This window comes from Lathyrus oleraceus, chromosome 3, assembly GCF_024323335.1.
Source record: "Lathyrus oleraceus cultivar Zhongwan6 chromosome 3, CAAS_Psat_ZW6_1.0, whole genome shotgun sequence".
Taxonomy (NCBI): domain Eukaryota; kingdom Viridiplantae; phylum Streptophyta; class Magnoliopsida; order Fabales; family Fabaceae; genus Lathyrus; species Lathyrus oleraceus.
Genome location: NC_066581.1, coordinates 518,727,829 through 518,744,155, shown reverse-complemented (window position 1 = coordinate 518,744,155; position 16,327 = coordinate 518,727,829). Strand labels below are relative to the sequence as shown.

General features: G+C 40.6%; 1 protein-coding gene across 1 annotated transcript; it reads left to right on the top strand.

Moving 5' to 3' along the window:
* Positions 1-1,002: 1,002 nt before the first annotated feature.
* LOC127131927 (uncharacterized) lies at positions 1,003-1,731 on the top strand. The gene has a single exon (XM_051060809.1). It carries the CDS (start codon positions 1,003-1,005, stop codon positions 1,729-1,731), a length of 729 nt encoding a protein of 242 aa, XP_050916766.1.
* Positions 1,732-16,327: the final 14,596 nt, after the last annotated feature.

Genomic DNA, 16,327 nt, shown 5'->3' with positions numbered 1-16,327 from the left:
GAGTCACTCGGAGATGCTTACAAGAGGTTCAAGAGATTGTTGGTTGCATGTCCTACTCATAACATGGATGCCACTGAACAAATGCAAAATTTTGTGAATGGCCTTAGAATGAAGACTAAGCAACTCATAGACACAGTTGTCGGTGGCTCAACAAATTTTACAACAGCCACTGGAATAAAGAAAATCATCGAAGCCATTGCAGCAAATGAGCATCTAGAGCTCTATGACCGCAGTGTAAGTCAACCTGAAGGTATCATTGATCTCAAACTAGCAAATCAAGTTGTGAAGATGGAAGATCAAATAACAACTAAAGTAGAGAGAAGAATCAAGAAAATGGCTCTTGACACTCAAACGGTGGCACAAGTTCAACCGGTTCAACCTATTCAAGCAGTTAGTTGTGAAATTTGTGGGGGGCCTTACTTCGCCATGCATTGTGTGGAAACTGCACAACAGGTAGAAGAGATTAATTTTCTGAAGTAGAACAACCCTTACTCCAATACATATAATCCTGAATGGAAAAATCATCCAAATTTCTCCTGGAAGGACCAGCAAGGAAATGTTCAGAAGCAAGTGCCCAATACATATAAAAGCCAACCACAACAACAGTATCGACCACAGCAACAACAACCATACCAGCAAAAGTTTCACCAACCCCAATAACAATTTCAACAACAGGTACCAAGGAAAGCAGATTGGGAAATTGCCATTGAAAAAATGGTGGATCAAAGTTCCCAATTTCAAGAGAAGACTAGAAGTAATCTAAAGAAATACTGGTGCTTCGATAAAAAGTCTGGAAGTGCAAATGAGTCAGATTGCTCAACAACTCGCGGGTTCTCAAACACCGGGTGCATTACCGAGTGCTACAGTTACAAATCCACGAGAGCATAATAATGTGAGTGTTGTTACCACAAGGAGTGGTAAATCGAAAGAAGTCCCTGAGAAAGATGACGACCAAGAAGACCAATTGCTTGAAGTTGAGTTGGAAATAAAAGAAAATGAGTTATGAGTGAAAAGGTGGTAGTGCCTAAATTGATGGTTAAAGAAAAAGTTAATGAATCAAAGCCGGTTGTCAAACTCCCTTTCCCCACAAGAAATAAAAAGAAAGAGCGACATGAGAAGAACTTCAAGAAATTCTCTGAGATGTTCAAAAAGCTTGAGATTAACATTCCGTTCTTGGAGGAACTTGAACAAATGCCCTCTTATGCTAAATTTATGAAGGATATTATTTCAAAAAAGCGGAGCACCGAGACTGACCCTATTCCGGTGAAGAAGAAGGATCGAGGCTCGGTAACTATCCCTTGCACTATTGGGGATAGATCTTTCAAAAAGGCCCTTATAGACTTGGGAGCAAGTGTGAGTCTCATGTCGTTATCCATTTACAAGAGGTTGGGGATTGGAAAAGTGCAAGATACTAGAATGACACTTCAATTTGTTGACCACTTTGTGAAGAGACCTTATGGAGTAGTGGAAGATGTTCTTGTGAAGATTGATAAGTTTGTATTTTCGGTGGACTTTGCCATCTTAGAAATGCTGGAAGATGAAGAGATACCTCTCATTCTTGGTAGACCATTTTTGGAGACAGGAAGATGTTTGATAGATATAGAGGAGGGCAGCATGACTCTAAAAGTTTACGATGAAGAGTTGAAAATTGATGTGCGAAACACCATGAGATACAAAGATGATATGGCCACCAGTCAACACATAGAGGTGATTGATCAAGTGGTTCTGTAAGAAAATCCTTTAGGTGAACCACAATTTCCCTTGGAGAGAGTTATAAGTCTATCAATCTCTGAAGACATTCAAGAAGCTGATGAAAAGGAGAGGGAAATGTTAGCTATGATGGAAACACAACCATCCTTTAAGGGATCCCGATCACTCCGATGGGAAAACTTGAGGGAACCTCAGTTTGAGGAAAAGAAAGATGAGACCAAGAAAGTAGCTGAGCTGAAACAACTGCCTGAAAATCTCAAGTATGTTTTTCTAGATTCTGAAAGGAGATGCCCGGCTATTATAAGCTGTAATCTAGAAGTTTCCCAAGAAGACAAGCTCGTCAAGGTTATGAAGAAGCACAAAAGTGCAATGGGATGGGCGGTAGAAGACTTGAAGGGGATTAGCCCTACGGTATGTATGCATAAAATTCTCATGGAGGATGATCACAAACTAGTAGTGCAACCCCAAAGAAGACTAAATCCTGCAATGAAGGAAGTGGTTAGGAAAGAGGTTGTTAAACTATTAGATGCGGGGTTAATTTATCCCATATCCGATAGCTCTTGGGTAATTCCTGTTCATGTGGTTCCAAAGAAAGGAGGGACTACCGTGATAAAGAATGAGAAAAATGAGTTGCTCCCTACAAGGACAGTCACGGGGTGGCGTGTTTGCATCGATTACAGAAGGTTGAATTTGGCGACAAGAAAGGATCACTTTCCTTTGCCATTCATCGATCAGATGTTGGAAAGGTTGGCTGGTCATGACTACTATTGTTTCCTTGATGGATACTCTGGATATAATCAGATAGCGGTTGCACCAGAAGATCAAGAGAATACAGATTTTACATGCCCATATGGTATTTTTGCTTATAGAAGAATGCCATTCGGGTTATGTAATGCGCCAGCCACATTTCAAAGATGCATGACTTCCATTTTTGCTGACATGCTCGAAAAGGATATGGAGGTCTTCATGGATGACTTCTCGGTATTTGGTTTCTCTTTTGATAATTGTTTTACTAACCTCTCCCTTGTCTTAGAAAGATGCCAACGGACCAATTTGATTCTCAACTGGGAAAAGTGCCATTTCATGGTGCGAGAAGGCATAGTCTTGGGTCACAAAATTTCCCACAAGGGAATAGAAGTGGACCAAGCCAAGATCGAGGTAATAGCAAAGCTGCCCCCTCCAATAAATGAAAAAGGTATAAGTGTTGGTGTAAGCCCTAGAGGCCAATACATTTTGGTACTTGTATCGAATAATAAAAGGCATTCTCTTTATTATGGTTGATTAATAAAGTCCCTGGAATAGATAGTCCGTTTAATGTATTAAGTGTGACTTAATCATGAGAACACATTAAACATAAGGACACTATTCCTAAAGTATCCGTAGTCGAGCTTTAGTGTGAAGTGGGATAACATTAAAGCATTAAGACTATTATGTTTGTAGACTGATGATCATATCTCATGGATCATGGATAAAGAGTTATCAAGTCTTAAACATAGGTATGAATATTAGGAGTAATATTTATACCGGATTGACCCGCTATGAGAATACTATATAGAAAGTTATGCAAGGTGTCATAAGTTATTCTCATGGTGATAATAGTGTGTTCCACTCTTCGACCTGAAACCACTATGGACCCTAGATGTAGAGTCGAGTGCTTTATTGCTGATCCAACGTTGTCCGTAACTGGATAACCATAAAGACAGTTAATGGGTACTCCACAAAGCATGCTGAGGGACATGAGTGTCCTAGATGGAATTTGCCCATCCTGCGTAACAGGATAAATGTCTATGGGCCCAATATTGAACTGGACAAGGATGACACGGTCTATACCTTGTGTTCAATATAGACATAAGGGCAAAAGGGTAATTATACACATAAGTATTATCACAGAAGGAATTGTCAGATCACATGACATTTTCGTGTCTTGGATAGCAGTGATGTGTTGCTAGATACCGCTCACTGCTTATTAAGTTAAATGAGTGATTTAATATAATTGCCAACGTCACGAAAACCTACAGGGTCACACACAAAGGACGGATTGATGAGAGATAGAGTAACTAAGGAATACCGTAAGGTACGGTGCCCTTAAGTGAATTATAGAACATCGTAAGGTACGGTGTACTTGAGTAGAATACGAAATATGGTAAGGTACCATGAGCTTAAGTGATTTTGGGCATATTATAAGATATGGGCCAAAATACACTTAAGTGGGCTTTTAGCTTGAAGCCCACACAAGTGGTTCTATAAATAGAACCCTTGTGCAGAAGCAAAGATTTGCGGTTGCATTATTTTCGTTTTCTATCACTCTCTCTCTCTCTCTCACTCAAAGCCTTCACTCGTACCAGCTAGCACTGAGATTGAAGGAACCCGTTCGTGTGGACTGAGTAGAGACGTTGTCATCGTTCAACGTTCGTGATCGCTTCGTGGATTTGCATCAAAGGTTTTGATCGTCACAAGAGATCTGCACCAAAGGTTTCAACCGTCACAAGAGGTAAATATTCTATCACTGATCATGACCATTCGTAAGGATCTCTAAAGGAGAAATTTTTTTTTTAATTTCCGCTGCGCTTTGGGTCGCAATTCTCCTTCAATAAGAAGTTTCTTAGGGCATGCGGGTTTCTACCGCAGGTTCATAAGAGACTTTTCTAAGATAGCTAAACCTTTAACTACCCTATTTGTTAAGGACAAGGCTTTCATTTTTGATAAAGAGTGTGTTGTTGCATTTGAGACTATAAAAAATAAACTGGTGATGGCACCAATTGTCATTTCCCCAGACTGGTCTCTACCTTTTGAGATCATGTGTGATGCGAGTGACATTACAGTGGGAGAAGTTCTCAGGAAACATAGAGATAAACTGTTGCATGTCATACATTATGCTAGTCATGTTTTGAACCTTGCACAGATGAACTATGCGACTACCGAGAAGGAGTTGCTAGCGGTTGTCTATGCCTTCGATAAATTCAGGCAATATCTGTTGGGTTCTAGAGTCATTATTTATACTGACCATGCTACTTTGAAGTATATATTTGCTAAGCAGGACTCTAAGCCAAGACAGTTGAGATGGATCTCACTCCTCCAAGAGTTTGATGTGGAAATTCGTGACAAAAGAGGGTGTGAAAATATTGTGGCCGATCACCTCTCTTGGATGTCCCATATAGAGGAGAATGAGTAAAAGCGTCAAATAAAGGATGAGTTTGCTGACAAACACATCCTTGCTGTTATTGGAATGCAATGGTTCGCAGACTACGCGAACTATCTAGTAGGTGGGGTGATCCCTAGCGAATTTGACTCTAACAAAAAGAAAAAGTTTGTGCATGATTACAGGTTTTACTTATGGGATGACCCATTCTTTTACAAGAAAGGAGTAGGCGGGTTGGTTAGAAGATGTGTTCCCGAAGATGAACAGAGAGATGTCCTAAAAGCGTGCCATGACTCTGACTATGGTGGACACTTTAGTGGTGATAGAACCGCAGCCAAAGTCCTCCAGTCAGGCTTAGACTGGCCTACACTTTTCAAAGATGCTCAGCAATTAATCAAAGAGTGCGATAAGTGTCAAAGGATGGGAAACATCTCGAAAAGAAATAAGATGCCTCAAAACCCCATGTTGGAAGTTGAACTCTTTGATGTTTGGGGTATTGACTTTATGGGACCATTTCCACCTTCATTCGGACTATATCCTGGTGGCAGTGGATTATGTATCAAAGTGGTTAGAAGCAGTTGCTCTACCAACGAATGATGCAAAAGTGGTAGTCAAGTTTCTAAAGGAGAACATATTTGTCAGGTTTGGAGTGCCAAGAGCTCTAATAAGTGATGAGGGAACTCATTTCTTAAATCACCTAATGGAGAAGCTACTCTTGAAGTATAATGTAAAACATCATATAGACACTCCGTACCACCCGCAAACAAGTGGTCAAGTTGAAGTGTCGAATAGGAAGTTGAAACAAACTCTGGAGAAGACGGTTAACTCATCTCGCAAAGATTGGGCAAGTAAGCTTGATGATGCGCTTTGGGCATACGGAACTGCTTTCAAAACACCGATTGGTATGTCTCCTTATCAATTGGTATATGGTAAGGCCTATCACTTACCCTTAGAACTTGAACACAAAGCTTTATGGGCTTTAAAATTCCTTAATTTGGATCTTTCGAAAGCGGGAGAGTCCTGAATCCTTCAACTCCATGAGTTAGAAGAATTTAAGAACCGAGCATACAAAAATGCCAAAATTTACAAAGATCAAACAAAAAAATGGCATGATAGAAGGATTCAAAGGAAGGAATTTTGGGAAGGAAAAATGGTTTTATTGTTTAATTCGAGGATGAAGTGGTTCTCGAGAAAACAGAGATCGAAATGGTCGGGACCGTTTATGGTACACAAGGTATATCCCCATGGAGCAATTGAAATAAAAAATCCATCCAATGGGGAAATTTTCAAAGTGAATGGCCAAAGGTTGAAGCCTTATAATGTGGAGCAAGAAGTTGGTCAAATTGATGTTGTTCCTCTTGTTTGATAAGATGAACAACCGTCGAGCCAGACGACATTAAACGAAGCGCTACGTGGGAGGCAACCCACGCTTTTGTGTCTAATTATTTTCTTTGTTTTCTTATATGTTATTGACTTGTAGGTTTGAACAATGTTTGCTAGAGGAGCCAAAAGTTCGTGTGCAAAAAGTCTCTGGAAAAATCGGAAGCAGAAGCCCGGCACAAGCTTGAGACAACAATGAAAGAAAAAGAAATATCAGGGGCCTGACACGGGTGCCCGTGTCACCTGACACGACCCGTGTCAAGAAGTGAAAGGAGAAGGATATTTTCAAGGGGTCTGACACGGGTGCCCGTGTCAGCTGACACGGCCCGTGTCAGCCCCTGCTGAACCAGGTTGAAAGAGGAAGGACACGACCCGTGTCAAAGAGAACTATAGCACTGACACGGTCGCCCGTGTCAGCTGACACGGCCGTGTCAGCAAGCGCGTTGGAAAATTTTCAAATATTTTTTACCGTTTGGCATTGAGCCCACCACCAAATTTCTCCCACTAACTCCATTTTATCACTCATTCACTCCTCATAAACCTTTTCTCTTACCTATTCTCTCTTTCTCTCAAAAACACCTAAAAACCTCCATTTTTCTTCACATAAAGCATCATCCTTTTACCTCATAACTCCATCAAATCTCCATCCACCTTCACAAAAGCTTCTCCATTTTCCATCCTCTACCTTCCTACGATAATCTTTTTCCCTAATCTCTCTTTTTAATTTCAAGTTTTTTTTCTTTGTGTGCATGTAAGAACATGTCTCGCCGAGTAAACAGAAGCACAAACGTGGCGGAATCATCCTGACCATGTCAAAGGGCAAGAAGGACTACGAATGAGCACGATATTATGTTTGAAGACTTGGAGCACCAAAAAAGTTATACTGCTCATCTTAAGAGAAAACTGACACCCACTAGATACATGTGTGATAGCACTTTGCAGGAATTGGGATTGCAGGCTGAAATTCATCAAATGTTCCACACCTTAGGTATGTTGGAATTCATGTAGTTAGAAGCACAACTTTTGCACGTATTACTCTTGAATTTTTAAGTACCATTGAATTTAAGTTGAAAACTTTGTGGAATGGAACTGAGAAAGAGTACTATGGTACTTTGCGTTTTCGTTTATTTGATACTAATCTGGAATTGTCTGTGGATGAATTGGGGAGTATCCTAAAAATCCCAATAGTAGGCCCTGGAACGGTTCCCGATACTTTTGTTCTGGCGGAATTCTGGACCGCTATAACAGGTAATGCTAAATATATCTCCAAAGGGGCAAAAGAATCGGGTATCCATAACCCTTGTTTTAGGTACGCTCAGAAGGCTTTGGCATACACCATGTTCGGTCGCGGTGATAGCAGCGGTGTCGCCACCCAAAGGGAGCTTTTCTTTCTGCACAGTATGGCAGCATAAACTCCTATCAATGTAGCAGCATTTGCAGCTGACTACCTAGGCAGAGTTGGTCGCACTACTTCAGGCGACATTTCGGTTGGTAGAATGATCACCCAGATTTCCGACCATTTTGGGTTTAGTGCTGCGCTTGCTGAAGCTCCATAGGTGCCGGGTAAAAATAAACTGGACATGGCCGCGTTGATTCAACAAGGCATGATTGAGGTAAAACAAGATTACTATTCTCTTGTCTGCCAAAAATCTCATATTCTTGCTTTACCCGCTTATGATTTCATTAGTATTACTAACAAAGCCAACTGGATTTATGAGTGTCCCGACCTGGATGAGGGGGACAAAGATTTTCTTGATTCCTTTCCTGTAGATGAGCATATGGAGGGTGCACCTAGCACTGAGGAGCAGTTTTACCAATAACCACAAGAACCGACCCAAGCTTCAGCGTCCTACTCCATGCCATAAGACCAATGGGGTTAGATTCAAAATGATATTGGTCACCTTCACACGGAGCAATCTAGGCAAGGTGAGGAGCTCACCAGGTTCGGAGTCGAACAACGCCGCCAAGGGACGGTCCTGGATGAAATGAATGTGATGATGCAACGCATGATGTTGCATTATTCGTGTCCGCCCCCACCACCTCAGTAAACATTGTGAGTACCCCTCTTATCTTGACAATGAACATTGCGGATAATGTTTGATTCAAGTGTGGGGGGGGGGGGGGGGGTTTATTGTTTTGCATTTTATTTAAGTTGTATTTGTTTGCTTTGTTACTTTGTTTTGTCTTTGTGTGTCTGTTTTATTTCCATGAGTTACAGATAAAAGTGGATTCTACTGGATAAATGATGGACTAGTGACCAGTGAGGGAAAGATGCAACCCCGGATTTGCTCCCGAGGCAACCTGGAAGTTGATACAGCTAAGAAAGAAAATGTTGGACGCAACTTGATGACTCTAGACCGAAAGAGGGGATGGTAGACCCAAGCTGAAAAAGAAGATGTTTATCATGAAGAGTGTTTGGAGCCTGCAAGCTTATCCAACATGGTGAGATTTCAACAAAACCAAACACAAAAGAGCGCATTCAGGTATGACTTTATCTCTCTAATTTTGCGTAAGTTCTATTGATACAGCACAATACAAAGACGCACACTAAGGCACGTTGTTTGTTTTCACCCTTTAGCCTTTTTATCCATCCGTAATGTTGTATTTATCCATTTTTAACCCCGTTGAGCCTGTACCCCCTTGTTTGTGAAAACTGTCATGTTAACCATAAGCCAAACACTTCCTACCTTCGCTCGGCATGACTGTTGTAGTGTCAAATTCGTGCAAAAAGATAAGTTTGGGGTGGTGATCCTTAGAAAAAATTGAAAAAGGGCAAGTGCAACAAAAAGAAAAAAAAAGTGTGTAGAAACATCCGCTTCTACCGAAAGAAAAAAAAGGAGAAAAGAAATGAAAAATAGAAATGAGGCATAAGTACTTGCCTAAGTCAAAGACTCGGGCATTAATGTGATACTCAAAAGAAAAATTGAGTGAAAAAGAGTCAAGTTGGACAACCCCCCATGAAATAATTTGTGCACAAAGAAAAGTAGCAACATGAATGCCGAGTTTTAAACCTTTGTCATCCATTTTCTTGTCTATCCCTACCGTACCTAAGCCCAGCTACAACCCGAAAGACCTCTAAAAGTGTGTGAATTTGGTTTGTGTAGTGAACGTAGAATCTATTCAAAAATTAAGAGTTGATATTGCATACCTTGATATCATGAGTGCTAAACACTTTAACCCCGAGAGATTTTGTGAGTGGTGTGAAGAAGTTTGCAGGTGAAGGAACACTCTGATATGATAATGTAGTGGATAGTTCGAATGGGTAAACCAGAAGCTTAATCTGGAAGGAAGACGATAAGTTGTGAATAGCATCAGTTGTATTGTGGAAAGAAGAAAATCCATGGTTGACCTTTGTGTTGTCTCCTACATCACTTGAGAACAAGCAATGAGATAAGTTTGGGGTTGTGATCGGTCACCATTTACACTTAGTATTCATCATCCATCCAGCATGAATCTTCAAGAATCGGTAACACTTTGTTCTTTCTTTTAGTTGATTTCTTAAGTTTTATCGCATTTTATAAATTCCTGTTTGTTTTATGTTGTATTAGTGGTTCATCTCTTTTTGTCACATTTCATGCGTTTCCGTGGTAGTTCTATTTGGTTTTCAGGTCTAACAATAAGCCCGAAAGATGCGTAAGGGAAGAACGGAAGTCAAGGACATCGTGCAAAGCGAAATAAGGCAAAAACAGGGTGCTGACACGGGTGCCTGTGTCAGCTGACACGGCCCGTGTCAGCAAAGGGCTGAGGGGAACAAGTTGACAGAGAGCCAACACGGGCGCCCGGGTCATCTGACACGGCCCGTGTGAAGGAGAATTGCGGTCCAAAACGCAGCGGAAATTAAAATTTTCTCCTTTAGAGATCCTTACGAATGGTCATGATCAGTGATAGAATATTTACTTCTTATGACGATTGAAACCTTTGGTGCAGATCTCTTGTGACGATCAAAACCTTTGATGCAGATCCACGAAGCGATCACGAACGTTGAACGATGACAACGTCTCTACTCAGTCCACACGAACGGATTCCTTCAATCTTAGTGCTAGCTGGTACGAATGAAGGCTTTGAGTGAGAGAGAGAGAGAGAAAAAAAATGAAATTAATGCAACCGCCATGAATGCTTCTGCACAAGGGTTCTATTTATAGAACCACTTGTGTGGGCTTCAAGCTAAAAAGCCCACTTAAGTGTATTTTGGCCCATATCTTATAATATGCCCAAATTCACTTAAGCCCATGGTACCTTACCATATTTCGTATTCTACTCAAGTACACCGTACCTTACGATGTTCTATAATTCACTTAAGAGCACCGTACCTTACGGTATTCCTTAGTTACTCTATCTCTCATCAATCCGTCCTTTGTGTGTGACCCTGTAGGTTTTCGTGACGTTGGCAATTATATTAAATCACGCATTTAACATAATAAACAGTGAGCGGTATCTAGCAACACATCACTGCTACCCAAGACACGAAAATGTCATGTGATTTGACAAAACCTTTTGTGATAATACTTATGTGTATAATTAGCCTTTTTTCCCTTTTGTCTATATTGAACACAAGGCATAGACCGTGTCATCCTTGTCCAGTTCAATATTGGGCCCATAGACATTTATCCTGTTATGCAGGATGGGCAAATTCCATCTAGGTCACTCATGTCCCTCAGCATGCTTCGTGGAGTACCCATCAACTGTCTTTATGGTTATCCAGTTACGGACAATGTTGGATCAGCAATAAAGCACTTGACTCCACATCTAGGATCCATAGTGGTTTCAGGTCGAAGAGTGGTATACACCATTATCACCATGAGAATAACTTATGACACTTTGCATAACTTTCTATATAGTATTCTCATAGCGGGTCAATCCGGTATAAATATTACTCCTAATATTCATACCTATGTTTAAGACTTGATAACTCTTTATCCATGATCCATGAGATATGATCATCAGTCTACAAACATAATAGTCTTAATGCTTTAATGTTATCCCACTTCACACTAAAGCTCGACTACGGATACTTTAAGAATAGTGTCCCTATGTTTAATGTGTTCTCATGATTAAGTTACACTTAATACATTAAACGGACTATCTATTCCAGGGACTTTATTAATCAACCATAATAAAGAAAAAGCCTTTTATTATTCAATACAAGTACCAAAAGTATTAGCCTCTAGGGCTTACACCAACACCGTGTTGGCCAATTCGCCCCATTTTCTAATTTTTATTGTTTTGGTCTCTTTGTAAGTCCGGAGGGCAGTCTTGGTATTTCACAATGTTTTTAGATGATTGGGAACTATTTAGTCTGCATTTTGGTAAAGAGAAAAGGAACTTTTTGGATCGTACGAAGAAGAAACAGAAAAGAGAAGAAAGCTTACAAGGTGTGTGGAGAAGAAGAGATTTTCAAGATCGGAAGAGATTGAAGATCAACCTTCATCACCAAATAATTGTAATGTCTCTATTGTAATTTGTTTTCTTTGAATACTATGAGAAGCCTAACCCCCCAATGCTAGGGGGTGTCCCTGAATTGCTACTATATGAACAATATTTCTATGTTTTTATGATCATCAGCATTGTTCTTAGTTCAGATTATTATATAAAGTTCTTAATGCTTTATTTTATCGGACAAATGGAATTTTGATCTATCGTTAAGGTTTAGGTCGGACAAACCACCTTATCGCTTGTTGTAATAATACTTCGGTTTAATCTCTTAGGAATGAGGATCAAACCATAGTAGCCGTTAATTCTTGATCAATTGCATATTTCTTAACGTCATTTTGAATAGCTAAGGAATTAGGATTGAAATTGATTGTTAATGGTTTTCGGCTAGGAATTAGAGAAAACAATTCTTGAGAATCGGCTTTGAATGATTGCAACATAGATGTTATATAATGTGGAAGTAGGGAAGTACAAAGCAATTCACACATCTTGCCTTAGCATGCTTTCTCATATCATTTAACAACTTTTCATACGCTTTGTGTAATTTATTCTCGTTCTTATCATTTTGAAAACAATCAACAAACCCCCTATGATCTTTTGTTCAATGGAATTATTGTAAAGATTTGTACTTATTACGAAGTCCTCGAGATCGATACTCGGGAGAACTACCATTTTATTACTAGATTGGTGTCTCCATTGCCTGCAACTCCTCCTCCTCAGAGGACTGTTATTTTCGAGGTTGTTTCTTCAACCATTCCTGCTGTTGCTACTCAGTTTTCTCCTGCCATGCCCGCCAGATTCCCGTGGGGAATGCCACCCAACTTTGTACCCGAGGGTTTCACGCCTAATTTTTCTTCCATGCCGGCATCTAGCTCTGTCATGTCTGTGCCACCGCCGGTTGTTCACACTCGGCCTCGTGTTGAGGACACCATCTACCATTCTGAGTCGTCTGAGGGTCCGGATGTCTATGAAAAGATGGATGAAATGAATCACCAATTCCTTGAGATACGAAAGGAGTTGAAAACCTTGAGGGGAAAAGATTTGTTTTGTAAGAGTGCTGCGGAACTTTGCTTGGTTCCTAATGTTAAAATCCCGATGAAGTTCAAAGTCCCTGACTTTGAAAAGTATAACGGGAACACCTGTCCACTCAGTCATCTCGTCATGTATGCTAGAAAGATGTCGATGCAAACTGATAGTGATCATTTATTGATTCATTATTTCTAAGACAGTCTGACTGGAGCCGCTCTAAGGTGGTACATGGGTTTGGATAGTGCGAGTAACTGCACATTCAATGATTTGGGTGAAGCATTTATGAAGCAGTACAAATATAATATGGATATGGCGCCAGATAGGGACCAGTTAAGGTCATTGTCTCAGAAGGATAAGGAGACGTTCAAAGAGTACGCCCAGCGATGGAGAGAGCTTGCTACTCATATTACCCCTCCTTTGGAAGAAAAGGAGATGACCAAGATTTTTCTCAAGAACCTGGGCTCATTTTACTATGAGCGCATGATTGCGAGTGCCCCAGTGATTTTACCGAAATGGTAAGCATGGGGATGAGATTAGAAGAAGGTGTCCGAGAGGGGCGGTTGTCTAAAGATGAGGTTTTGTCTAGCAAGAAGTACGATACTGGGTTTTCCAGAAAGAAAGAAGGCGAGACTAATGCAGTATCTGTGGGGAGGCAGAGAAGGCCTCATGTCAGAAGGAATCCACAACCCCGTCAACATCATCATCAAATATCATCTGTTATTCCAGTCTTTTCAAATAATCAATCAATGCCAGTTCAACAACAACATCAATAACCGCCACAACAAAGAACAAACAACTACAACAACAATAACAATAATCATCAAAAACAGCAGAATTTGGAGAGGAAGAAGGTCTCTTTTGACCTGATTCCTATGACATGTCGAATTGTACCCATCATTGGTTCTCAAGAACCTTCTACAGCCAAGAAATCCTCCACAGATTCCTGAACCACTTCCATGGTGGTATAAACCGGAACTCCGTTGTGCCTTTCACGAAGGGGCTCCTGCCCATGATATCGGGAATTTCTACCCCCTGAAATATGAAGTCCAGAAGTTGGTCAAGAGTGGGATGGTGTCCTTTGAGGACCGTGCGCCGAATGTCAAAGCAAACCCACTACTTGCTCATGGTAATCCTTCTATTAATATGGTGGATGGATGTCCTAGGGGGTTCAAAGTATATGATGTTTGTTTCATTAGAAGGTCTTTGGTGACAATGCACAAGGATATCTGTTTGGTGAGTGATTGTGAGCATGACCATGATGGTTGTGCAATTTGCAGTGTTAACCCCTGAGGTTGTGTGGTTGTGAAGAGAGACATCCAAAGGTTGATGGATGAAGGTATGATCCATATTCTTCCGTCCCATCACTTGGGTGACGACGTGAATGTCATAGTTCCTGTATTCAGGACTCCAGAGAGAGTAGTAATCCAGTTCGACAGCAGCAGCAGTAATGGTATCAACAATAGATCAGTATCGCCGTTAGTAATACGGTTAGCGGGTCCCGTCCCGTATGCATCCGATAAAGTTATCCCATACCAGTATAATGCGACTATGTTAGAGAATGGTCAAGAGGTTCCTTTGCCTACGACCAGTTCTGTTATAAGCATTGTTGATGTTACGAAGGTGACCCATAGCGATAGAGTTTTTTTGCCTATGTTCCCGAAGAGTGTAGAAGGTGAATCTGTCAGTAAGAAGGTTGAAGTTCCTGCAGTTGATCTAGTTAGTGCTCTAAGATGTCAGTCTGGTGAATCCAGTGGTTTGAAGCCTAATGATGATGATGAGGTACTCCGGTTAATCAAGAAGAGAGAATTTAATATGGTGGAGCAGCTGCTCCAAACTCCTTCCAAGATTTCAGTGTTGTCTCTTCTCATGAATTTCGAAGCACGTAGAGAAGCATTGCAAAAGGTATTGGAGCAAGCTTATGTGGAACACGACGTTATAGTAGATCAGTTCGACCATATTATGGCTAACATCACTTTCTGCAACAATCTGAGTTTTGTGATGAAGAGCTTTCCGAGGAGGGTAGAAATCACAATCTAGTACTACATATATCGATGAATTGTAAGGAATGTGCATTGTCAAATGTGTTGGTTGACACCGGATCTTCATTGAGTGTACTCCCAAAATAAACTCTTTCCAGATTGTCATACCAAGGAGCTCTAATGAGATACAGTGGCATAATCGTCAAGGCATTTGATGGTTCTCGCAAGACTATGATTCGTAAGGTGGACCTTTCTGTGAAGATAGGTCTGAGTGATTTCCAAATTACTTTCCAAGTAATGGATATCCACCCGGCCTATAGCTGCTTGTTAGGAAGGCCATGGATGTATGAGGCAGGAGTTGTTACATCAATGCTACATCAGAAGTTGAAGTTTGTTAAGAACGGAAAGCTTGTTATCATCGACGGGGAGAAGGCTTTATTGGTAAGCCACTTGTCGTCTTTCTCTTATGTAGAAGCTGAGGATGAGATTGAAACTTCGTTCCAAGCTCTATCTATTACAGAAGAAAGGATAGTTGAGGAACCTATGTCCTCCTTCAGAGATGCACAGAAGATCGTTGAAGACGGTAATTCTGAACAGTGGGGCTGGATGGTAGAGGTCGCCAAGAACTAGAGCATAGTCAGTTTGGGATCTCGACAAGGTTCGTCTAAGATTAGAGCTGAAGATGTGCAACCCAGTTTCTGTAACAGAGGGTTCATTCATGGTAATGAACAACACTTAGCTGCTGTAATCGAGGGGGATGAAGATGAAGACTACACCAATTTTGTGACGCGTGGAAGAGCTTGCAACAATTGGACTGCTGTTGATGTTCCTATTATTATGTATCGTTCTAAGTAATTGCTTTTATTATTTTTAAAAATCCTTCTCCTATGCCTAAGGGAGAAGTAAACATTGTTTGGCACTTTCAAATTTGATCATTAATAAAATTCAATTCTATTCATCCACATCTATGATGTTTTATTTTTACTTTTTGCTTTTTCTGAAAAATGGTAATCACAAAAAACATAAATGAGTAAATAATAATTTGTCCCTCTGCATAATATTTGGTCACCAATTCACTTCTCTAAAATCAAAATATCAAATCATTATGCAGGTTGGTTTCTAAATTCATTAAATACAACGATCCTACTCCTTCACCAAACTTTGATTTCCCTGTGTTTGAGGCCGAGGAAGAAAGTGATGAAGAGGTGTCTGATGAATTATCTCGTCTACTTGAGCACGCGGAAAAAGCCATTCAGCCTTTCGAAGAGCAGATTGAGCTAGTCAACTTGGGTTCCGAGGATGATGTGAAGGAAGTCAAGATTGGGTCTCGACTGTGTCCAGAGGTTAAGAAGGGGTTGATTGATCTTCTCCGAGAATATTCAGATGTGTTTGCTTGGTCCTATCAAGACATGCCTGGTTTAGATTGTGAGATTATGGAGCATAGATTTTCGTTGAAGCCAGAATGCCCGCCAGTTAAGCAGAAGTTGAGAAGGACTCATCCTGATATGGCAGTGAAGATCAAAGAAGAAGTGAAAAAGAAGATTGATGCCGGTTTCCTGGTTACTTCCGAATATCCATAGTGGGTGGCCAATACTGTGCTTGTTCCGAAGAAGGATGGAAAAGTTCGTATGTGTGTTGATTATAGAGATTTGAATAAAGC

Excerpts from the sequence above, each read along its gene's own strand:
- LOC127131927 (XM_051060809.1), top strand. The coding sequence starts at position 1,003 with ATGAGTGAAAAGGTGGTAGTGCCTAAATTGATGGTTAAAGAAAAAGTT.